General features: G+C 34.7%; 2 protein-coding genes across 3 annotated transcripts in view; one reads left to right on the plus strand and one right to left on the minus strand.

Annotated features, from left to right (window-relative positions):
- The window catches only part of Ano3 (anoctamin 3), a 390,715-nt gene that overhangs the window by 302,804 nt on the left and 63,157 nt on the right, over nt 1-24,754 (plus strand). The window contains exons 14-15 of the mRNA XM_048788513.1: nt 4,342-4,438; nt 10,869-10,929. Coding sequence (XP_048644470.1) covers nt 4,342-4,438; nt 10,869-10,929 — 158 coding nt within the window. The remainder of the gene's footprint in view (nt 1-4,341; nt 4,439-10,868; nt 10,930-24,754) is intronic.
- Muc15 (mucin 15, cell surface associated) lies at nt 10,168-24,219 on the minus strand. 2 transcript variants are annotated; one of them, XM_048788512.1, is made up of 5 exons: nt 23,876-24,219; nt 22,219-22,407; nt 16,542-17,269; nt 14,571-14,720; nt 10,168-12,413 (listed from the first exon to the last, which is right to left on the minus strand). In XM_048788512.1, the coding sequence occupies exons 3-5, from the start codon at nt 17,242-17,244 to the stop codon at nt 12,253-12,255; spliced, it is 1,014 nt and encodes a 337-aa protein (XP_048644469.1). In that variant the 5' UTR covers nt 17,245-17,269; nt 22,219-22,407; nt 23,876-24,219; the 3' UTR covers nt 10,168-12,252. The 2 variants fall into 2 exon arrangements, with proteins under 2 accessions (XP_048644469.1, XP_015333208.1); XM_015477722.2 differs by lacking the exon at nt 22,219-22,407 and having other exon boundaries at nt 23,876-24,217.

A 24,754-nucleotide genomic window follows, 5' to 3' on the forward strand; every position in this document is an offset into this window, starting at 1 on the left:
GCCTTCCTACCCAGCAGTAATCAGGACAGCTGTTAGTGTGACATTCTTCAGAAGATCCTAAAAGTTAGTTTCCCTGAATTCCCTTTAAAAAATGTGATATGTACATGTTTGCATTTGCCTATGTGGAACCATATTGCCTAAAAACAAGTTCTCTTTCTTGTCCTAGAGTGGAATCCTATTCAGTAACCAAGTTACTTGATTTGATGTCCCAGAGCCCAGAGTCCCCTTTTTGTTCTTTATGAAGCCAAGTGATAATAAGCATGCAAACAAAGAGATAACTTCTGCTCATGAGCTTCAGAGTTTTGTAAATCATTCTCCCTGTGGAAAGTGGCATGTTCAAGAACAAACTTCTGCCCTCTGTGAATATCTCCCATTACTCTTCCCCTATTGGGCTTTTCCCTGAGTGCTGATGAGACTCAGGGGAGATAGTGTGAGTTACATTATCTTAAAAGGTAAAGCCCTCTTTTACAATGAATTAACAAACATGGAAGAAGACTCTTCCCTAGCTGCTGCTCCTGTTGGTTCCCGTAGAACATATCCACAAAGTTTTGCCATGAAATATAGACTTTTCCTTCCACCCCCAGGAAGCTGAAAATGATCCAAAGGAATGAAAGGAATAGATTTAGTGTTCCTATTGATTTATGTACCAAAGGAGTAAATTAGGCTTCTTTTGTATGAAATAAGTATGCCTTAACCTTTGATACAAAAAGTGTTTTAAAAGGTGCTAGAAAAATCTTTTATTCTGCACTCTATGGTATTATATTACTGCTACTCCTGTCACACTATAATTAAGATCCTGTCAGACTTTCTATTCTCAACCAAGATACGCAGCACTGAATATCTTGACTTTCAACATTTTGGGACCGAAATTTTCCATTCAAGGTGGCAGACGTGGTTGAGTCATAGGCGTTATCATGGTGGGGGTGGGGAGGGGGCTAGGTTTTATTTTGTGTTGATTCATGTTCATATTATTTTATGAAGCTCTCTCTCTCTCTCTCTCTAGTTCAAGGTAGCAAAATGTTGAAAAGCTGTAGGTATGGGACTACTTATTGTGATCCTACCAGATATGACAACTAAATTAAAGTTATATTTCTTAATTGCCCTGTAGTTATTTGTGGGAGCACATAACAATCAGTTTTAGATCACTGTATGTATCCATACATATTTACACTTGCTTTACAAAGCCAAATATATTCATTTTTGTGCCCGGGTGAGAACATTTTATAGGATTTTAAGAGTCAACAAGCAGGTACCTGTGACATGCATCTTAGGGACCTGAGTTTCAGGACAGGTCAGAGAGTGGAAATCCCAATTTTCTAGTCCATTCCTGTTTCGTTAGCATTAGAATTTATCTAAAAACTATGTGGCCCTCAGTATTTACCAGTCTTACAAAAGCTTTTGCTTCTGAAAGATATCCTCAAGCCCTCTCCTGAGGCTAACCTTAGCAATAAGGGGTTCTTCCTTTTATGAACCACCTGGGATATGCCAGGTAGAATATCAAAATCCTGTAACTAGTATCCCAGTCAGATAATAACCTTGTGTGGAGACAAATGCACCTCAGGGAAGTAGGTGATTTGGTCAGGGAAATATGTCCGTGAAGGGCACAGTTAAGTTTCAAGCCTATGACTGATATTTAAAACAAAACAACATGGTGAGAACATTTAATGTGAAATCTACTCTCTTAACAAAATTTTAACCACACAAGGCAGTTTACGTGCAATGCTGTACAGAAGATATCTAAAACTTACTCATCCTGTGTAACTGAAATTTTATACCCATTGAGCACGGGCTCCCTCCTCCTTTCCACCAACACCCTTGGTAAATCACAAATATACTCTTCCGTTTTGTATGTTTGACTCTTTTAGATGCCCCATGTAAGTGGCATCATGCAGTGTGTTTCCTTCTGTGAGTGGTTCATTTCACTTAGCATAATGTCCTCAAAGTTGATCCATTATGTCATATAAGACAGAATTTTCTTTCATTTTATACAGCTAAATAATATTCCACTGTACTTATATGTCATATTTTCTTTATCCACTGATGAAATAATATAAATTAGGTTTATTTCTATCTCTTTGGAATTTTTAATAGTGCTACAATGAATATGGGAGCACCATAGCTCTTCAAAATCCTGAATTCATTTCTTTTGTAAATATTTCTAGAAGTGGAAAGGATAGATCATATGTAACTCTGTTTTTAACCTTCTGAGGGACATCAACACTGCCTCCATAGCAGTGCATCCTTTTAGATTCCTACAGTGTACAAGGGATTCAGCTTCTCCACGTCCTTACCAACATTTATTTTTCGTGTAATTAAAAAAATATAATAGCAATCTAGGCAGGAGGTGTAGCTCAGTGGTACACTGCTTGCCCAGCATGCACAAAAGCCTACATTTGATTCCCAGTTAGCTGAGTCACAGGAAGCATCAGGCTCCTGGAGAGCGTGGACCCCCATATTCACCCCTGATTAGACATATTGCTCCTTGATTTCACTATCTTTAATAGGTAGTAATTATTCTTTGGGATCAGCTACTGATAGATACATATACAGCAACAAATCTAAAACCAAAGTAAACTACAACTCCAGTGGTAGTGTGTCAAGCCCTGCAAAAGAAACTAAAAACCACTCATGATAGGGACCTGTCCCTCCCTCTAGTGGTTAAATAAAATCAAACAAATTGGGATAGGCGCAAATCCCTTATTTTAGTCTAAAAAGTAAGGAAAGTGGACAAGATGACGTAGTATAAACCAACTTGAATACCTATTCTGATGGGATTCCAATGCAAGACAAATGGTGGCATTTGTGTAACAAGGTAAATTATGATAATAAGCACATTTTACTGAAAAATTACTTCAAGAAATGTTGATTCTTCTCATTCCTAAAATTTAATAATTTTGCTACAAGGAGATACAATCTTCTCTTTCTTTTAGATTTTTAAAATGCATGGTTTGTAGGTTTCCTTTCTACAGACATCTGATTACTAATACGATGGGAGGTGTAAAATTGAGAGTAGTATATATAAAATTGATTCTGTCGTCATCACCATTAGTAAATTATTGATAGAAAAATTAATTTTAACATAAAACAAATGTATTCCTTTTTATCTATGTTAAAGTTGATTGCAAATTGGATCTATAACTAAAAAAAAAAAGGCCTGAAGTCAGCTCCTCAAATTGCCTTTTGCTAGCTCTGTAACTTGAGCAAGTCTTTTAAATTGAGCCTTGGTGTCTTCTCCTTAGAGGACATAATTTCCATTACCTATGATGTGGGTGAGGACTAGGCAATGTAGCAGACCTAAGTCTACCTTTTACCACTATAAAGTATTATACCACTGTCTGGTGTTCTTATCTTGTATTCTTACTTTGGTTTGAAGTTCTGTATATCCCGCATTGAAATTCACACACATTCTTCTTTTTTTTTTTTTTTTTTTTTTTTTTTGCTTTTATATATATACTTTTTAAAACAGCAAATCTTGCTACAAACATTGTCAATTAAACTTGTGTTAACAATTGCATTAACATACATATTTTCTAAAGTCTTTAAGCTTCTTATAAACTCTCCAGAGTAGATTTATTTTAATAAAATTTAATGGGAGATAAAAAAAATTAGAAAGGGTCATGTATGACAGATAAAGACATGTAGTGTCCTCAAAATAGGTTGTTTTGAGCTCTTAAGTCTGTAAGGCTTTTCAGAAACTGTTATTGATTCCCTGCTGTCACAAAGCCATCTATAATGTATGCTGAGGCTTTAAAAAGGTAGTGAGCATAAAGCTGGTGAGATAAATGTCATAAAGTTACATCCTAGTTGAGCATATATTTAAGTAGTAGAATCTACGTCATATCGCCATTACTATGTATGTCAAGGTGCCATGTTCAAAAAGATCAACTCCTTCAGTTTCCAGTGAATATTCTGCACCAATGATATGCACTGCAGTGTGTACTATAAATTGTATGAACCCTGAGCTTGAGAAGTCAGACTAGTTAGGTTTCATTCCAGCTTATCCACTTCCAAGCATGTGAACTTGGTTAAAACTCACCTGTACACAAGATTAACCTGAATGCCACAAGATCATATATCAAAGTGCCTTTATAGTAATAAAAAGCCCCATAAGTGTCACATAAATGCAAACCATGACCCATTATCATCACAATATCTCAACAGAGAACAAAGAAGTGAACAAAAAATACTATATCACAAATATCCTCATCCATAAGTTGAAACCATAACTGCTTCTTCTCCTGCTCCCCACTCTGTATTATTTCTATTTCTCAGCCTCACCACCAAAGTTTGCTGCAAGTAGCTGAGTGACTTTCATGTTTTTATTTTCTTTGATTTCTCAAGCCAGGAGATTTGTAAAGCCACCGAAGTCTTCATGTGCCCTCTGTGTGATAAGAATTGTTCCTTGCAGAGACTCAATGACAGCTGCATCTATGCCAAGGTGAGTGTGCATCTTCACATCCTCTCCTGAGTCTTGCTTTGTCTAAGTAGAGGATGCTATTTTTTTTAACCCAATTTACTATTCCCAAGCATTCTAATAGCCTTTGATACTGGAAACAAAGTCAATCTGCTGAAATTCCAAAGAGTAGACCTTGAGTTGAATATCTTTGTATTCCTTTGTTTTTATAGCCAATAGTTTCCCCCACAGACACAAATTTCCCCTTGAAATTATGTTTAGGTCTTGTAGGAGAAGAACAATTATTTTTATTGCTGATGATTAAATTTGATTCTTCCACAAAAACTCATGAAGATAAAATACTTCTAATTATACAGAGAAAATGAAATAGCATACCCCAAATTTCCAAACTGCTGTCTATTAGAATCACCTGAAGGATTTTAAAAATACTTTAAAAACCCCTAGACCTCAGCAATTAAAACAAATCTTTGGATTTAAAACCCAGATATCATCATTTTCTAAGATTTCCCCAGTTATAACAATGTTCATACAAATTTTAAAAACATTGGCTTTTACAATTATTTTTTTATGTCTACAACAGTTGTATTAAAGTATAATCAACAAAGTAAAATGTACATATTTGAAGTATGGAAATTGATGATGTGTATGTACCTGTGAAATGCAGGTCAAAAAAAAATACACCACAATCAGGATAATGAATATATCACCTTCAAAGTTTCCTCACAGTGTTCTCACTGCAATCTGTGCCCCACATTTTCCCCTGAACCTGTGCCAGTGCTTCTGCAACCAACACCTTTGTGTCATTATAAATACCTTTATATTTCCTAGACTCTTAGGATCATATGGTATATAACTTTTCTGACTTCTTTGGCAGAACATACTTATTTTGAAATCCATCCATGTTGTAGTATTCATCAATAGGTTATTCCTTTTTATTGCTGGATATTATTCCATTGTATCTATATCAGAGTTTGTTTGTTCATTTACCTACTAATGAACTTTTGGGTTGTTTCAAGTTGTTGCCTATTTTAAGTAAAGCTGCTATAAAGATTTATGTTCAAGTATTTCTACAGACAAATGTTATTATTTCTTTTGGGTAAATACCTAGGAGTGGGAGAGTTGAATCACATGATAGTATACATTCAACCTTTGCATTAGTCTGTTTTCTATAACTATGATAAAATATCTGAGATAGACTATAGAACACACTGGAGCGATGTGAACAGTAAAGACATGAGACATTCACATATGGCAGAGTGATAAAGTGAGGCATCTATCCAAGGAGATACTAAATCTAGGTGCTATTGTACAGTAAATACTCCTTCTTTTCTGAATAGAAAGGAGTGTGCACAAGGATAGGCAAGACTTGGAAAGAATTCAATTATAAACTTCAAATGAAGATGAAAGTTAACTTGCAGAGGAGAATATTGCCTTATTGCAACCATACAGGAAATAAAACCCACCTAAATGAAATACTGAATACATCTTGTATTTGTTTTTCTGAGGAAGATAAAATATAGCTATTTGGTTTAGACTTTAAAACCAGACAGGCAAAAATAAGCTCAACAGCCACTTCTCAAAAGAAGAAGATCAAATGGCCAACAAATATGTGAAAAGGTATTCAGCATCTCAAGCAATCAGGGAAATGTAAATGAAAACTACATTGATATTTCATCTCACCACAGTTAGAATGGCAATCATCAAGAATACAATAATAATAAATGATGGTGAGGAGATGGGGAAAAGGGTGCACTTATACAATGTCGGTGGGACTGCAAATGTTAGCACAACCATTCTGGGAAGCAGTAGGAATATTCCTCAAAAGACTAAGAATTGAATCATCACATTACTCAGCTTTATCACTCCTTGGTATTTACCACAAAGAACTAAAATCAGCATACTATAATGGTAAAGTCACATCAATGTTTATGGCAGTGAAATTCATGATAGCCAAGTTATGAAACCAGGCCAAATGCCTGTCAACTGATAAATGGATGAAGAAAATGTATTTCACACACACATTCATACATACTAGAACAAGAATAAGAAGTGCCCATACACACACAGACACACATACATACACACATTTACACACACAGACACGCATACAAAAAAAATGGAGTTTTACTTAGCCATAATGGAGTTACTTAGCCATGAAAAAGAAAGAAATCATGGCATTAGATGGAAGAACAACAAGCTAAGTGAAATAAGCCAGACTCATAAAATTAAGGCTTGAATGTTTTCTCTCATATGTAGAAAATTAAAAAAAAAAAAAAAAGAGTTGTAGGGAGGGAATCCCATCAATATAGATGAGACATAAGTTGGGAGGAAGGGGATTGAAAGGGAGGGAAGAGGGACAGGAAAAGAGAGGAACAGCAGGATGAAACTGACCGAATTATGCTATGTACATATATGAATATACCAAGTGAATTTCACTGTTATTTGTATGTACAAACCACTAATTTAAAGAAACTATAAATAGAGAGAAGACCAGTAGAGGAAAGTAACAGGGAGAGGGAGGAAGGAGGAAAAGAGGCAGTAGTACTAAGGGATGAAGTGGAGCAAATTATACTCCATGTATGTATGATTATGTTAAAATGGACACTGCTATTATGTATAATAGTTATACATAATTATTACATAATTTCATCAGTACATTATAGATATAATGTACTGATAAAAACTTAAAAATGGAAATCATTCTTCTTTCATTGGATGAAAATAAACATTTTTATATCATTGTATATACTTGGATATATAAATTGCTACACTAGAATTTACTTAATGGGCAAAGTCAAAGATAAGGGAGCAGAGTTTTACTAAAGAAACAAGCCAGCCAATCTAGGTTTATGTAGCCACATGATGGCCTAACCACATGATTTAGGAACTTGTAAATTCAGTTTCTTATGGAACACATCACTACTTGTGTCAACTAATGGGGAATCACATTGCCACATTTTTATGAAGAGCACATGTGTGCACATTCCCTTAGGATTCAAGGAATAATTTTGCGTGAAAAAAAAAAATTGGTCCTACCATATAACAGAATTCACAATTGAGTACATTAACATTTCTTTTGATGACTTTTTATTTTTAACACTTAAAATATGTGAGCTAAAAACTTTGCCAATTAAGTAACTTTAATATGCATACATTCATAGAAGTACGGATAATGCACTATCAAATGACATGGTGCTAGGATTTCTCATAGTGAAATAATTAAATAGAAGGTATTAAATATTTTATTTTATAATTCTAAAAATGACTCAGCCTTTGGGGTTAGTATCATACCTAGTAGTTATTTTCTAGTTTTATTTTATTTTTACTTGTTTAACAAAAATTTCTTCAACATCTAATGAGACTCAGGTTGTTCACTGATGTTAAGACTCAAAAGAAACAGATGAAAAGGTGTTTCTTTAAGAGACTTCATGGAAGAGTCTGTGTAAGATCATATACCAGAACCACCTGAACATTTATTATAAATGAGATTTCTGGGCCCTACATCCTGATATTTAGAGTCAGTTATTCAAGGCTGAGGCCTACAAACCTACTTTTGAACAAGCCTGTTGATGGTTCTGATTGTGAGGACCACGGTTTTCAAAGCTATTAGAGGAATGGACTGTTCAAGCTTCCATGTCTGATGGAGCTAGTGTCCAGCTCCCGTCAACATAGATGAAGCAGATTTTGTACAGTCTGAGAGTTGAGGACTGAGAAAGTGAGCAAGCTGAATTCCAGACTTGATCTCTGCCCTCCAGGCTCTGGGCATCTCCTTGATCTCCAGGGTTGACACTGCCCAGGAGATTCTTACTCTTGCTCTAGTGGGCTTCAGTGATGCCCCTTCTCACTTCACTCTCCTGCCAGTTACCTGCCTTTGAGTTATCTCTGGTGTCTTTGACTCTTCTCTTTTCCCCTCCTCCATTTTCATTCAGCAGCTCTTTTGTCAGCATCCAAAGTGAAGCACTTAGCAACTCAAGCTATGATCAGAGCTTTCTAATTGCTCTTCTTGTCTCTGTGGTCTCCTAAATCATAATGTATTCCATCAGCAATAGGTTGATAAACCTAACAATGATTTTAAACTGTCAGGCTTCTCCTGAGAGCAGTTTTAGGTTTTCCCCCATTCCCATTCTAGCTTCATTTCCCATTACATGTATGTAACCCCACATCATATGAATAATTTTTGTATACCCGCTGTATTAGATGCACATGTTTCTAAAGGTTAATGTTTAAATTTATTAGCATAATGCTTGAAATATTTATTAGTGAACCTAGCAAGAAAAAAATTGTTCTCAAAAAAAAAAAAAAAACCACTTCATAAGCTATAACAAATCATGCCCATACAATACAATTTTTATTAACTGTGGCTTTCTATTCTGAAGCAGGAAAGAGCTGCTATTTTTAGTGACCTTTAAGTGCCTATATGTAAAGCCTCTCTTCTAACTTTCTAAGAGGCTATTTCCTGTACTCAGTCTGTTTATAAGAGAAAATAGACAGCTGTTCAGCTGCTCAGAAGCCTCAGGTGTCTCTGTGGGATGCTTCTGGAAACAAAAAAAAAGAGCTGGATTCCCCTGCTGGGTGTAATTTTATAAGCTCTGTAGGAGAATCTTTTATGATCCTTTTCTCTACTGTACATAATGTATGCTAATTTTTTTTAAAAAAACCAACCCTCAGAATATTTTTAGAAATTCCAAGTCTTAACTCTCAGAATTTTAGAGACATGCAGAGTATTTTGCACCTATCTACAAACCTTTAAAAGGAACACATCTTTTTATGATGGTATTTTTAATAATGCTGCATTATAGAAAAATACATCTTATATTTACCTGTTTTGCATATTGTTTTGCAGTGTGTTCCAGAGGTTATAATTAAAATGCACATTAGTTTTTTTTTTAATGTCTCATTGAGCACCTTCTGGACTTTAAACTGAGCAAAAAGGATTTCATTCTAATCAGGTTTGTCTTAAAATAATTTAAAGCCCAAATTGGCCTCATGCTGTCTTGAAGATAAAACTCCTGTTTTCTCTATACAGTGGCCGCCCCTTTACCTACAGTTTCACTTTACATAAGTTCATTTACCTCTGGACTGCTGTGCTCTGAAAATACTAAAAGAAAATGTCAGAAATGAACAATTCATAAGTTTTAAATTGCATGCCATTTTGAGTATTATGAAACCTTGTGCAGTCCTACTCTGTCCCTCGTAGGATGTGAATCATCCATCTATTCATCATATCCATGCAGTATTTGCTACCCACCAATTAATCATTTAGTAGCCATCACAGGTACCAGAACAACAGTCATGGTATCATGGTCTTATGTTCAAGTAACTAACATCATAGCCTAAAATTATCCACCTCACTTCATCTGAACACATAGACATTGTATCATATCACCACAAGAAGCAGGATGAGTATAATTAAATAACATATATTGAGAGAGAAGCCACATTCACATAACTTTTCTATATCATTATATTCTTTTTTCTGTTATTAATCTCATAAAGTGCCTAATTTATATATTAAGCTTTATCATAGTTATGTATGTTTAGGAAAAACAGTACACACAGTGTTTGGTACTATCATTAGTTTCAGGCATCGACTGCGGGACTTGGAATAATCCCCACCGATAAGGCAGAACTGTTGTAGCTACTACAATAGCTATGGGTATGAAAAGCATTTATGTCTTTGGCTATATTAATTTAACCTCACACACCAGTTTATAAATATAGTGATCATATTATACAAGCAAAAACAAGGTAACTTGAGTATTTTAAATTTGAATTTTATTAAATCAAACAGTGCTTACAAACTCAAGGATTATGTTGTATTCAATGACATCACATAACTGTACCTTGTTCTTTACCCAACTTCAGGTGATATCTGATTGAAAAACATTTGAACTCTATCATAACTGATGATTCATGGAAACTTCTTAAAACAGCCTCAGAGTAGATTTATTACATGTTAAAAGCTTCTCTAGCAGGGCATGTTCTGAAAGCAGGAGAGTGATACTACCATGATGCCTTTCCTTTGGAAGTGTTAGCTCACTGGCAGAATTCTGCAATTGGCAGCTTCCCCATTTGTGGAAGTTGTGCTAATAGGAAGTGCATCTAGGTTATCTGAAAAGCTAAGTTCTTACATCCCACATGGTAGTTTGACTATCTGTGTCCCACAGATGCTTCCTCGTGGTGCTAGAAATGCTTCTAACCAGAAGAGCAGGTTGTGTTCTAAGAGACAAGAGAAGAAAAGAGGAAAACGTTGCTCTCTCACTTCTTCCTATGAGAAAATTACATAAAACTCTTGCAGAACCCATGAAAGGCTCTTTTATAATACATTCACAAACTGTGAAAAATACTGTGATTTTATTTGGGAAAAAATCATATTGCCTGCATTCAAATAGTAGTCACCAGATTATTACGATCAGTAGTATGATTAATATTTTTGGGTTTTTCTCCCATTAAGGTGACATATTTGTTTGATAATGGAGGGACAGTCTTCTTTGCTATATTTATGGCAATATGGGGTAAGTATATGTTTTCATTACCTATGTTCCAGTTTTATTTTCTAAGACTATTGCTTTATTTCTACACACACGCACACACACGCGCGCGCACACACACGGTCACCATGTATCAATTCAACAATAGTGTATGCTGGTACATGCTTTGTTTGTTCTCTTCATACATTCACTTTTTCTTTGGGAATTTAACTCTTGATTTAACCCTCTATTCCCTAAAGACTAGTTTTTTCTATATCAAAGGATATACTTTTTCTTGCCAAAAGCAGATGATAATTTAAAATAAACTGAAACAAACTAGAAAACAAATTAACTTCCTGGTAATATTACTTGTGAAAGTGATGTTCTGGAAGCTTATGTTTGCTTAATATTCCCATTCATCTTTTTTTTTCTTTACCTTATGCTTTATACATTTAGAGATACAGACTCTACTCCATACATGATTAAACAATAAGGTATAATATATAATAAACCCTTCACCTGACTAACAACTCAAAAAACTGTACAAATCATATGCACATATATTCTTTGGCTGTCTTTTTTTTCACCATATTCCTCATTGAGTTTTTAAGTCACCCCATTAATTGAAATCTAAAGAATGTCCCAAACATTGACAAATTTGGAAGAGCTGTCACGTTCCTGGTTCAGATCCTTTTTCCTACCATGGGTCTTCTGGATGCTCATTGTCAAGGTAGCAGTTCCAGAAACTGACTTTGCTCATGCTCATGCAGAGAAGTAGAATGTAGTAGACCACATCTTTTAGTGTTACTGCTTTTATACCCCGCAGTGGGGGGTGAGGGGACACTGCAAGCTATATCCTTTTTCTCACTCTAAGATGAAATTAAATACAAATATTTATTCTCGACATTCTTTGAACAAAATGCTAATCCTGATTTAGAGCCCCACAGTTACCTGTGGAACAATAAAGATTCAACTCCATTGGTGTTTGTTAAAAAAAAAAAAAAGTGAAAATATAGTTTTGGTTTCCAATTTTTGTTGAAGGATTTTTATTATTAAATTATCAAGGAGTACTATCAAGGAGTGATATTGTTTAGTTTGATTCCACAGATACTTCCCACTAAGGAAAAAATGGACAAAATATAAATGATAGTTATGTAATAGATGTGTCAGTCCAACAAAATGTTGTAGGAAAGGAAACCTTTTTGATGTTTTATTCCCTCTGTGTTTCTGCTACTAGTCCCATGCTTTTACAGTTCTTCCTGCACAGTCCACGGGACAGTGATCTTGCATAAACTCTTGAAAGATGAGTCTCTTAGAAGGCCATGCTGTAGATGAGCACTTGCTCTCTGACAACTTTATGTCTTAGTTTCATACTGAGGTACGGAGTGGAGGAATGTCATCCATGGGAATGCCATCGTGTGCATTTTCTCGACTTTCTGGCACAGATGAATCATTCACAGTTGGATTATAGTAACTAGAATTTCCAAAACTCACATCATAAGGTTCTGGCGCATTGTCTAATCGCAGAACTAAAAATAAATAAATAAGTAAACAAATAAAAAAATAAAATTGTTTTATGCCAACAGTCTAAAAAAATTCATGCTCAGGCATTTGACTACATTATCAGATTGTAGGAATTGTTCTGGTTGAGTGAATAGGTACCTCTTTGATGTGGGCTTTTCAGATACTACTTTTGAAATATTAAATAGATATTTTTCATACTACATTCATTTTTTATGACTAAGAAAACATTTTTACTTTCAAAATTGTTCTGCTGGTACACCCAAAATAAAGGAACTAAGGAAGAGATCACTAAAATGTACACCGATACCTTGTATGATTAAATATAAGCATGCACATTATTGAATGTTCCAAGCCTTGTCAACAAGTCCAGATTTTTTAACTTGTGATATAAAAATTATTTTTAAAGTGAGGGCATTAAAAGTTCATTGCCATAATTTCACCAATCATCTCAACATTTGATGCTCAAGCCATTTAAAGTGAAGAATCGAGAAAACTATCTGTGAAAGCTTGTATTTCTTTCTGAAAAATTCAAGTCATCATGCATTTAGGATTTTCTGACAGATGATCCAATCCAGGAGTTTTGTTTTTTTAAAACAAGTCAATTATTTTCTATTGATCTAGAATTCATTGTCAAAGAATAATTAGGCATGTACTAAAGGTCTTAAATTCAGATTGAATTAAAGCAACATAATTACAAATTAGATTAGTAATCTAATTATTCTAAGGTACTGTCATAAGCTTACCCACCCATTCTTTAAGTCATTCATTTAAAAACTAGCCTCTCAACAACCTTAGGTCTTTAAGAGTGGTATCTTAAAGCTATCTCAAAGAGGTTAATCTGGTGGTCTGACTATGTTATTTCTTTATACATCAGTCACACCTGTTTGATGGCATTAATGTGATATCCTGAATTCTTTCATGACATAGATAAGGCAGCATCCTTCAGTAGACAAAAATAAGATGCTTAGAAATCCTATGCTTTAACTTTGAAAATTTCCCTTTTTTATGTTGTTTTCTGTGGATTACTAGAAACCCATAAACAGAATTGGATATGTTAACAATTAATGTATTTGGCTCTGAATATGAGTGATATATTAGATACGAATTGAACTCATGAAAATTCAGTGAGACTTTAGCCATGGGTCTCATCTGGGCAATTAAGTATTGGTGGAAAAATTTCTTGTGAAAATAAGAAAAGTTTTTTTTTTTCTTAAAGTATATTAAGAGAGATGAGTCAAACTTATAAAGTGATTTCATGTCTGTTCTTTTTGGTATTTTATTAAGATTTTGCTCAGTGTTTTATTTTTAGTACATATATTTTCACTTATAAATATTATGATAGCCTTTTCTATTTTATGATTGAAAAATTTCCTGAATTAAGTTATATTGTGACTTTATGTATGTGAAATTTGCAACTTTGAGCTACTCTCTTTTAGAAATTTATTAGGATTAATGGAGGGCTGTTGTATGTGAATAAGTTTTGGAAGAACTAAAAGTTTAAACAATCTTTCTTCAAATTTTTGCCACTAAGAGAACTTACAATAGCAAAGAATGGGCTTTGCAATCACTTATAAATAAAACTGGCCTTTTTCCTTTATATCATATCATTATTTTTCTACTTTACATATATTTGGATTCTGGAATTACTATTCAAAACCCACTTTTACGCAATGAGCAACAGTTCAATATAGTTTTTAAATTTCCCTTACTTTGGTTTTCTTCCTGAATTTTTTTCTTTTATTAGTGTATTATAGTTACACATAATAGTTGGTTCATTTTGACAAAATTTTACATGCATGGGGTTTAATTTACTCCACTTCAGACCCTGTGCCTCCTCTTTCTCTCACTTCTTCTGTCCTCCTATTCTCTTTCCTCTATTTTACTGGTCTTCCTTTCACTCACTTATTTACTTATTTATTTATTTTTGATTGATGCTTGATAGATATGCATAAAGATGGGATTCACTATGAGAGAGGAGAAGGAAAGTGCCAAATTGCCAAATGAATTTGGTTTTGTTCTTTGAAAAACAGAAGGTGGATCAGAATAAGTCTTTCCTCTGTTTTGGTCATATTAACATCCACATCCCTTCTAAGCAATGTGTTCTTACTTAATTAAAACCACTGTGTCCCAGGTGAGATTCTGAAAGTTTTTTTTTTTTTTACCTGGTTCATTTCTGTCATCATAAAGTCGCCGATGGGAAAATGAATCCATTTTCCTTTTTCCACACAACAAGTAGCCAACAAGACTAAGCAAGGAAGCACCAAGAATCGCCCCTAAAATGGCCCCAAATACTACTCCTGTATTTTTATTCTCTAGAGAAAACAGAAAATATTTACAGGTAAGAAGAAGAAAATAATTATTCAAAATAGCAGAAATAGATATGTGGTTTTTCTATACACCAAAGAATTATTCATATTTTTTTAATTATATAATGTTGACAGTGTGTGTGTGTGAAAGACAGATTGGCAAATATACTTACTGATAAAACTACACTACTAATTTTCAACTATAACTAAACACTCCTAAATTATAGATTTATAACTGTTTTGTTACTTATTACATCAACAGGACAGAAATGTCACATATGTTCATTATTAAGATCTCATCACACTGTTGAATACTGCATTAGGCTTTCCATAACCCCCAAATTTCTGATGGACTTTAATGCTGAAATGAACTTTGCATTTTTTTCTATAAATAATTCAAGAGGTATGGTGTATACCTGTAATTTCAGCTATTCAAGAGGCTCAGGCAGGAGGATCATAAGTTGGAGGCCTTCCTGGGCCACTTAGAGAGACCCTGTCTCAAAATAGAATTTTTAGAAAACCTGGGATGGTTCCTGTTTGATCAAGCACTTGCTTAGCATGGGTGAGACTCTATGTTCAAATGCCCAATACAAATAATAATAATAATAATAATAATAATGATGATGAAATTCACAAAATCCCAGGTAAAAAGTATATTTCTGAATATAACAAAGTCCCCAAGGCAACATGCTTTCAACCTTGTATGTCAAGATGGGAGTACAAAAGAGCCCAAAATATCATTCTGTGTGCGTATTACTGAGTGCCTTATTTGAAGAAGTCTTCAGTGGATTTCTTAGTGCTCCTGGAACTCACACTTAGTCTGTGTTTCATTTTTACTTCTTGAGAAGTTCAGGTAGGTATACAAGAGGGTCTCTGATTCTAGATAAAACCCCTCTTTCAAAGAAAAAAAATTAACATTCATGTTAGAGTACAGTAAAACTAAGTTACTAACATGAGATGCAGGCAAACAGCATTTTCTTTAAATAAAAGAACAATGATAGGAGTAAGTACTCAGTATTCTGAGTAGATCTATTTGGTTTGGATATACAAAAGAAAATTATTTTAAAAGTCACTCTATTAAAATACAGGAGTGTGTATAAATGAAAAGATAGGTTAAAATTACAATTAAAATGAAAGTACCTATACATATCCTACATATTTGATTGCAGTGTTGTGATAAAACCTAGACTGTAGAAGTTAAAACATGCCCTGTCCTCTGACAATAATGTTCAAATATCAATTTGTATATATGATTTAGTTTTCCATAATTAATATAGACTCTAAGTAAGTGCAATAGAAGGCAATGAGTTCATGGGACACACAGTACATATTTTAAAAATAAAACAATTTCAAGCATGCAAAAATGAGGTGAGACCTGAATAAAATAAAGCATAGTGATTCAATTATAAATCTTAGATATCTTTCCCATTTTGTTTTAAAGCTTGACATTATTTCTACTTGAAACATATAAACCTCCATATACTAAATTTTCTTGTGGCATCATTAATTTCATTTACATGATGCTCATTAGGTACCAAAGTAAAAGTGGAAGCGGATTTTCTTCTGTTAAGCCTGTCTAACTAATATTTTAAACCCATTATCTTTTTACCTTCCCATATGATAATAATGAGCATATGTTCAATTAATCCTTAAAACCATTTCATTGTTTCCAGTGTATATAATGGTTGCCCCCATAGGTAAGAACCACTTTTACTAGTTCGTTCTCCTCTATTTTTCTAGCATAGCACATTCCTTCAACCTAATACATATGACAGTTTTGAAGATTCGTTTTCACATTAAAGGAAAGTTAAATCTATTTATATTTACCTTTTTGAGGATCTGATGTATTTGAAAAAAGTTTTGAATTATTGGTGAATTTTAAGGTGGGCTGTGGAGTTATGTTTTCTTGGTAGGGTGTGAAAGCAGCAAAGCTTTCACTGGTTGTGGTAAGCCATCCAGTCGGTCCCATTACCACGGGGGTCACAGATCTGGTAGTTGATGCTGGAGGGAGGATGCTGACTGTAGAGGAACTGTTGTCAAGGGTGTTCATGGTGTCATTGCCCAAAGGCCAACTCGTGTTTTCTGATGATACAGCATGTGTAAAACTGGGACGAGCTGAGACTGGCAAAAGATTTTCATTAGTTTTAGATGAATTCAAGATCAATTTAGAAACAGAGCCACGAATCAAGGGTGGCATTGTTGAAAATGTGGATATGGGTCTTGGATCTTGAGAAAAGTTGTCTGTTGAAACGTTACCACTGGAATCTATTTTTCCATAGGTTTTGGTTGGATCCAAAAGAGTGGAATTACTTGCCTTGGAATGGGAGGCATTGCTATTTACATTATCTGAATTTGCATTTACTTCACTTAGCAAAGACATAGACTTAGTTTCCATCATTTTCAGTCCTTCTGGAGTGCGTTGTGATATGTTTTTTCCTGTATTTTGTTCCTCATAGCTCCCAAGTGGCAGTAAAATAAACAAAATTGAAATCAACATAATTTTGGCTAAGGTCAACATTGTAGCTTTCATTGATATTTGTTTTATTAAGAGGAATCTGAAAAAAAATAATAATCATTTGAATTATTAAATGAAGTATACCAAGTTATTTAATAGATCTACATTTTTAAAGTGTAAAATAATCTAGAAACATAATGTTGAAGAGACTGTTGTATTGCAAAAAATTGTGTTTTGAGGTGAATTATTTGTTTAAACTAGTGTTGCTGAGCTCTATTATATATGTAATATTCTTCCTTCCTTCTAAGAAAAGAACAAGAGAAAACTTTGTCAAGCCAGACATCCCTGTTTTATAGATCATTTAGCTTCGAATAAATTGAAGTATAAATAAAAATTTAAAAAAATATAAACACATATACCTGGATATACACATGTGATTACACATCTATATGTAAATAAAATTATGTACAGACTGCTAAGTAAGATTGATAGAATATTATAAATAGAGACGTTTAGAGATGACTGAATACTTAACCTATTTAGGAAAACATGTTCTTTATAAAGATGTACTTTTGAATATTTTCATAAGAATGACATTACCAGTTTTTACCACACTCAATGTGTCATATATTAGTTCTATAAAGTAAGTCAGAAACTCCCCTGGATACATTTCATTAGTGTCTAGTTTGACTTATTTAAATTTGAAATTAATACTAATTTAATAATGTTTTCAACTTCATGATGTCCTTCTTCCTATTTAATTACAAGTCGAGGAAAATTAAAAAGCTTTTTAAATTTCAGAATATACTTTATTCTTTTACCCTTATTTTATAAATGAAGACTATGTTTGGGGCATATGAGAAAATTCCACCTCATCAGATGATGGTGGAGTTGCAATGAAGCCAGGGACCTGATGCCCAGTCCCAGCTCCCACTTCTTCTTAGGTGAGGAAAGGCCACACTGACTGCACAGAGGATGATAAAAGAAAGTGATTTAGAGTCAGGTTTCTATTAAAAGTTTGTCTTCTTTTATCAATAACCAGTGAAAATTGATCATCATAACATGCAATTGTTTTGACATTGTTATAATATCTAAAGCGACTTCATGTATTTGTTTTGAAGACTAACAAGTTTTAAGAAAAAGCACTCTGAACAATATCTGGCCTAATGTTCAAATATAATATCTCTGCAGTGTCCTAATGTTTTCAAAGTTTACCAAATGTGTCATCTCATTTGCTCTTCATAGTGATCTCTTGAGAAAAGATGAATAGCTTGTCTTATGTCTATTTTGTAGATGATGAACTTGAGGCTCAGAGTGGCTAGTAATGAAAACTAGTAAATGTAAGCATAAATAAAAATAAAAAAAATATAAACACACTGAAGAGACAGTACTGAAAGTCAATTTCACAGACTTTACCTGATTAGGTGCTGAAATTTAAAAGAATTTTATTTGAACATTTATTAGTTTAAAAGTATTAGGCTGTTCATCCAGCAATAAAGTCTTAGAACTGATTTTGTGTTCTCTGTATTGGACCTCATTTTTTTACTAAAAGCTTCCAAGTTGATTGAGATAGGGAAAAGGAAGAGGTGCAACTGCTATTATTTAGTTCCCATATGGCCTGCCATTTCTCAAAAATTCTGTCAGAAATTTTCACCAGTATTTTCAACATTGTTGATTTTTCATAAGAGTCTAAGGGACTTCTAAACACTCCTCTGATTATCTTTTTAAAGTATCTCCCACCTTCTACTTAAAGATTTTACACAGAGTGCTACAATCTAAGTATTCTGCTCCTGATAGAATGTTTTCTGCAAAAGCTTTTAAAAAGCAGTCTGTGCCTTTAAATCCCAGAGGTTTTAATGATGTATAATATCTTCCATGCCCTAGGCTAATGACTTAAGAAAAGTTCACTTAAAAAGAAGGCAGGCAGACATAAAGGATATTACAGCATTATGGGTCTCCAGCCTAAGTATCCACTGGTAACAGATGGGATAGCGAATCATGGGATATTTGTATGGTGAACAATCACAAATTATCACTTGGTGCAACACATGGGGAATATCACAAACAGAATGCATAGGTTAAAATGCATGTTGTGTGTTTTCCCACACATACAGTTCAAGAACAGGCAGAGCACCACTGTATTAGGTCAGAGAGTAGCTACTTATGGGGAGAAGACAGGGTCATCCAGGTGGGGCTTGGCAGGGGCTCCTGGTGCACTGGTGATACTCTGTCTTGATAGTGACTACACAGGTGCATGCATTTGTGGTAATTCTGTTACATATATTTTATTCACTTTTCAATAATACCCAGTACAAGGTCCTAAATATTGTTATCATAATTGGAAAATATGTTACTACTATGCATTTCTTATATCACAGGATTTACACATTTTCCATTTAATTCTCACCAAAACAACCAAACAAGAAGGATGAGTTTATAGATTAGAGGGTATCCAAAGAATGTAAATAATCTGTCCAAGGACTCACAGCTAGTGACTCAAAGAGGTTAGGATTCAAACACTAACATGTCTGAGCAAGCTCTGGATGTGCAGTCACCCTTCAGTATCCATGGGCTGTTGGTTCCAGGACCCCAGGAGAATATCACAACCTGTAGATGCTCTAGTCTCTTACATAAAATAGTTAAACTTTTGCTTATAGCCTAAACACATCCTCCCATATTCTTTAAATTATCTGCAGATTACAGATAACCTATCATTCCTAAAACTGTGTAAACAGTATGTACACAGTTGTTACTGTATCATTTAGGAAAATAATGACAAGGAAGAGTCCATACACACTCAACTCAGATGCATTTTTATTTCTGAATATTATTAATTCTTGGTTGAATCCATGGATGCAGAACACACAGATGCAGACAGCCAGCAGTACTCATCTTTGTAGTATAGATTGTAAAGGAATATAGAATTTGGTACTCAACTGCCTTTTCGAACTTCATTCCAGCATTTCTTTTTAAAGCAGTCTCTCCAAATGTAACTGTTTAGACCAGAGTGGTTTATAATCCCATTTAAAAAATAATATTGGAACTATAGAGTCTTCTACCTTAATTACCTTTCAAATACACTTATTTTACCCTACTTGAAGGAATCCCAGCTACTTGAAGGAATCCCAGTAAAAGTCTTTGTGGTTTCTGATGGACACCTTCACAATGGGGTTTGGTGATTCACATTAACAAAACACAAGTGATTATTCACAGGACCTATAGGTGACCAACATTTCACTAAGTGAATAACTCACCAAACACATTGAAAATATGGTTCAGTTCAGTTTAAGAATAACCACATGCACCTTTCCATAAACATCTTCCTGTTTTGAACCCTGCAAGATTGGTAGCAAACCCGAGAATTTTTTTGCATTATCTACTGCCAGGAATCTGCTTTGTGAATTATTCTTAGTCACGCTTTCTTACAATAATTACAGTTTGATTTTCTTTCCCTAGCCTATGCAATTTGCCTCTTTTCTTTTCCTTAGAGTGTCCATCACAGGGGAACAGGACCTTAGCTGCTGTTCTACTTTTCTTATAGTGTTACTTGAGGAATGAGGCATTGAGCACTCACTCTCTTCCCGTAATGAGAGTCCACATATCATGAGCCAACAAAGTGAGTTTTGTTGTTCCTATTTCACCTCGCCTGTGACATTGAGCCACCAAGGGGCTCTCTTGTTCCTCCATCTTACTTTTGATTGTAACTTCAAAACCTAGGGTATCCACACCCCAAATTAGTCTAGTGTTCTGTTACTACCTATTATTTATCTCTTGGGAAAATGAAAGAAAGGGAAGTGAGGGATTGGGCAGTATATTTAAATACCATTTACAGTTTATTTGGAAATCAGTGCAGCTTTGGAAAGGCATTTGGTGAAGATTGACTTATTCCTGTTTTCCTGATGTTGCAGCAGAATACAGTACTGCTTCTGCTCCCTGGCTTCTAAGAAAACCAGGTTACATCTCTTACTCGTTTATCTTTCATTTGAGCCAGGAATCAAAACCATCAGCTAGTCAGCTACAGCCCTGAAGTTTTGTAGGGGCAAGGACCAAGCAATTTGGGTTAAGTTTGACCCCATATTGAACTGAACAAACATGTTTTTAGCAAGGTGGTCCAAGAGCTCCACGGGGCAGTAAAGAAAATCTGCATTGTTCTCTTTGCATTTTCTTTTCAGCCTCTCCACATTACTAGAGTTCAAATATTTAAACTAGAGTGTATACTTGTTTTAAGCTGAAAATTTATGCTGCATTATGCATGGCATACTTGAGAGTACCCAGGTTCATCTATCAGCCAAGAATAATATGAGGGCAGATAGCAGGTGGAATAAAAGGAAAGGGAAAGAAAATCAGGAATACCAAATAACATCTGTTTGCCTCTTCCAGCCCTGAGTAGAAGCAATTTTTAGGGTGGGACCTCCAAAGAAGTCCTGGAGGAGCAATATAGGAACAGAAACGCAATCATCACAAACTTAAACAACTTTGAAGAGTATAATTATAAAGGCATCAGAAAAAGAGAGTAAATCCAGCTACTATGATACTTTAAATGCAGATCCTGTATATATTGAGAGATTTGGGGATTTTTTTGTTAGTATTTTGTAACTTTTAATATAGGCTTTAAAATGAGTGAGTTTGCTTTTTAAACCGTTCTCTTGCACAGAGAATGAACACTATTTTCTGCCTGTTGGTATTGGCACTGAGAGGTGGTTTCACATTACTACCTTTGTTTGTAGGGCTACTGCAGGTAATGAGGGGGAAAAACAAATTTTGGGCATTAAAGGGGGCAAACCTTCATTCTGCATGGAATTATGCTTCTGCTTAAAGGCATAAAATCATCATTCTGCCCAGCCTCTGAGCAGTAACTGAGTTATAACCATTTTATACCAAGCTTTGAAAATAAAGAGGTGCCCTGGTTTGTATCAGGTAATCAACCATTCAGGGAAAACGAAATGTTTTCTAAACTCCATCAAAATAAGACATTTTAAATAGAATACCAGTTATACTCAGGGGATAATACAAAGCATGTTTCTGTAGTGAAATACCTAATGAGTATACCTTGTCCCCAATTTTCTCCCAGTTGCTTTTGGTCATTTCTTGCTATGAATCTTAGTTTATAAATGATGATAGACAGGTTTTGTTTTTCCTTGTTACAGGAACCTCAGTCTGGCATGTAGCTAATACTCCAGGTAGACTTGAGTTTTATTCTGAGTGGTCTTTACAAACTTGGATGGTATTTTCTTTGCCCTACATAAAAGAGTCATAATAAAATGAGAACATTAGATATTATGCTTCTAAATATGCCTCTTTTTTCTATATTTTTATTGATGTATTATACTTATATATAATGGTGGGAGTTGTTACATATTTGTAAATGCACACAATATAAAACAACACATCTATTATAAATAATGTTAGAAGCATGAGTAAGAAGTCAGAATCTAACTGTACCTAAAAACTTTAGGTCCATAATTTTTCATTTGATTAAAAAATAAAAGGCAGCATGACTTTTCTCCCAGAAAAAAATAAATTTTAAAAGTTTATGAATATCATTCTAGTAACAAATCTGGCATGCACAAATCCCCCCAAAATAGAATGTCATACTACTTGCTAACTTAGGAGTTCTCAATCACAAACTTCAGTACTTAAAAAAATGAAGTGGATAACTATCATGCTTAGAAAGTATTGCCTCCAAAAGCAATGTTCAGAATTCATGATTCCCAGCATGCGATTCTCAGCCTTCTATCATATTTCAGTGTCTGTAGGAATAGCTTCTATGGATCAGATAGGACGTTGATCAATTGGAAATAGGCATCCTTTTAGTATAAGGAGCCTAAAATAGCCACACACTGAAAATAACTTTAAGAAATCTAGTCTACACCTTAATTCCATGAGATATTTTCCATGGGATGTCTAACTGACTTAGCCTTTTAAATTTCCAACAAGTGCTAGACACCTGTATTTATCATGCTAAAGAATAATTATATGTACAACTTTTTGCCAAGTTTTCAAGAACATCTTTGAAAAAGTTGGATAGAAGTTTATAATTTATTGTATGTGAAGATTGTTTTTTGAAAAATGATACATTGTACTGGTCAGAGTGACGTACACCTAGAATCCCATCCACCCCAGGACGCTGAGGCAGTAGGAGCACAAGTTCAAAGCCAGCCACAGCAATTTTGTGAGGCCCTAAGCAACTTACCAAGACATTGTCTCAAAATAAATAATAAAAAGGGCTGAGGCTATACCACAGTGATAAAGCGCCACCCCTGGCTTCAATTCTGAGTACAAAAAAAAAAAAACAAACAACACTTTGTAATGCTTAAACAAAGAAACGTAAAGCGCAAGTGCATAATTTAAATCTAAGCAATAAATTTAGTATTTATACATTTTTATACCTTTAAATATTTTGAGACTTGAGTTCTGACTGAAGGAAATTTTATATTGTAGTTGCTTACGCTTAAATAAGTCTTTCATTTAACTCTTCTGCTGGTTTCATCATCTGGCAACTTCGGCAATAATTCTTCAAGTTAACTCACTTAACAGTGCAAATCCTAATTTACAAGGTAATTATCCGATGAACAACTACCTGTTTTTACCAGGGTCTCTGTAGCTACTTGCAGAACTGTCCTGTCACAGGTTGAGGCCACTTTGATTCTCTTTGATCAATAAGTGAGAGAGACAGCCCTAAGTAAAACAGCAAACATACACTTACCTTCAGGACTAGGATGTGTTTACAGACGGGAACTCAAATACCAAAGTTGTCCTGACTGGAAAGAATCTGCGGTGCATGAGAGAAAACAGATGGGTTAAGTGTGACTGTGCTACACTGAGGGAAAGGGTGCCAAAGAAACGAAGTTAGGCGGGGCTGGCTGGAATGGTCTTGCTTGTGTAATAGAGCACCCAAGAACCTGACCGACCTGCTCCTCAGCCGCACACAGCAGGATATCACCTCATTCAAGCCTTTAAAAAAAAAAAAAAAAAGTCCAACCCTCCAGTTTTCATAGGTTGGTCGTTTTCTCTTTGGGGTAAGCCAGTTCTCAACAGCAAAACAAGGGCATTCATTTCTTGCCTTATGTGAAGAAAAGGACAGGGATTTTGATAACTTCCTGAGTTGTATAAGGAATTTCTGACACATGCCAGGTGCCCTCTATGCGTGTGAGGACACTGGAATGAGTCAGTCTTTTCACCTGTTTCTCTGGGCCTGGGCCGGCCCCACATTGTTCTAAATCATAAGCATATTTTTCTTTCCCAAACTAGTCTTCCCCTTTTGTATATGACAAAACTAAAGAGAGAAAATGTAGTGGGATCAGTAGTGAGGGTATTTACCTGCCTGTAGTGCACTAAAATTGGTTTTCTAAAAAGTCACACTTAACACAAAGTGAAGGAGTGTGTGTTGTGGAGTGTTCCCTTAGAAATAATCACCAGGGCTAAGGTCAGGTTTCTTGCTGACTTTCAGGAATTTGGGGAGTCACTGGGGCCTATCTGAAAATGGCCATGTGATCCCAAGTAATTCTGGGAGCCTCCTCAGTGAAGTAGTTTCCATCCTGTGTTCTCATTGCTTTTATTCTCAATTTAGAAGCTAGAGAGTTTC

Source organism: Marmota marmota, unplaced genomic scaffold (assembly GCF_001458135.2).
Source record: "Marmota marmota marmota unplaced genomic scaffold, marMar, whole genome shotgun sequence".
Taxonomy (NCBI): domain Eukaryota; kingdom Metazoa; phylum Chordata; class Mammalia; order Rodentia; family Sciuridae; genus Marmota; species Marmota marmota.

Bases quoted from the DNA above. Each gene is read 5' to 3' on its own strand.
- Muc15 (XM_048788512.1), bottom strand. From the start codon at position 17,244: ATGAAAGCTACAATGTTGACCTTAGCCAAAATTATGTTGATTTCAATT. The intron at 14,721-16,541 runs GTAAATATAAAT...TGTTTTCTCTAG, and splicing joins TACATCAGATCCTCAAAAAG to AGAATAAAAATACAGGAGTA. The intron at 12,414-14,570 runs GTAAAAAAAAAA...ATTTATTTTTAG, and splicing joins TGATGACAGAAATGAACCAG to TTCTGCGATTAGACAATGCG.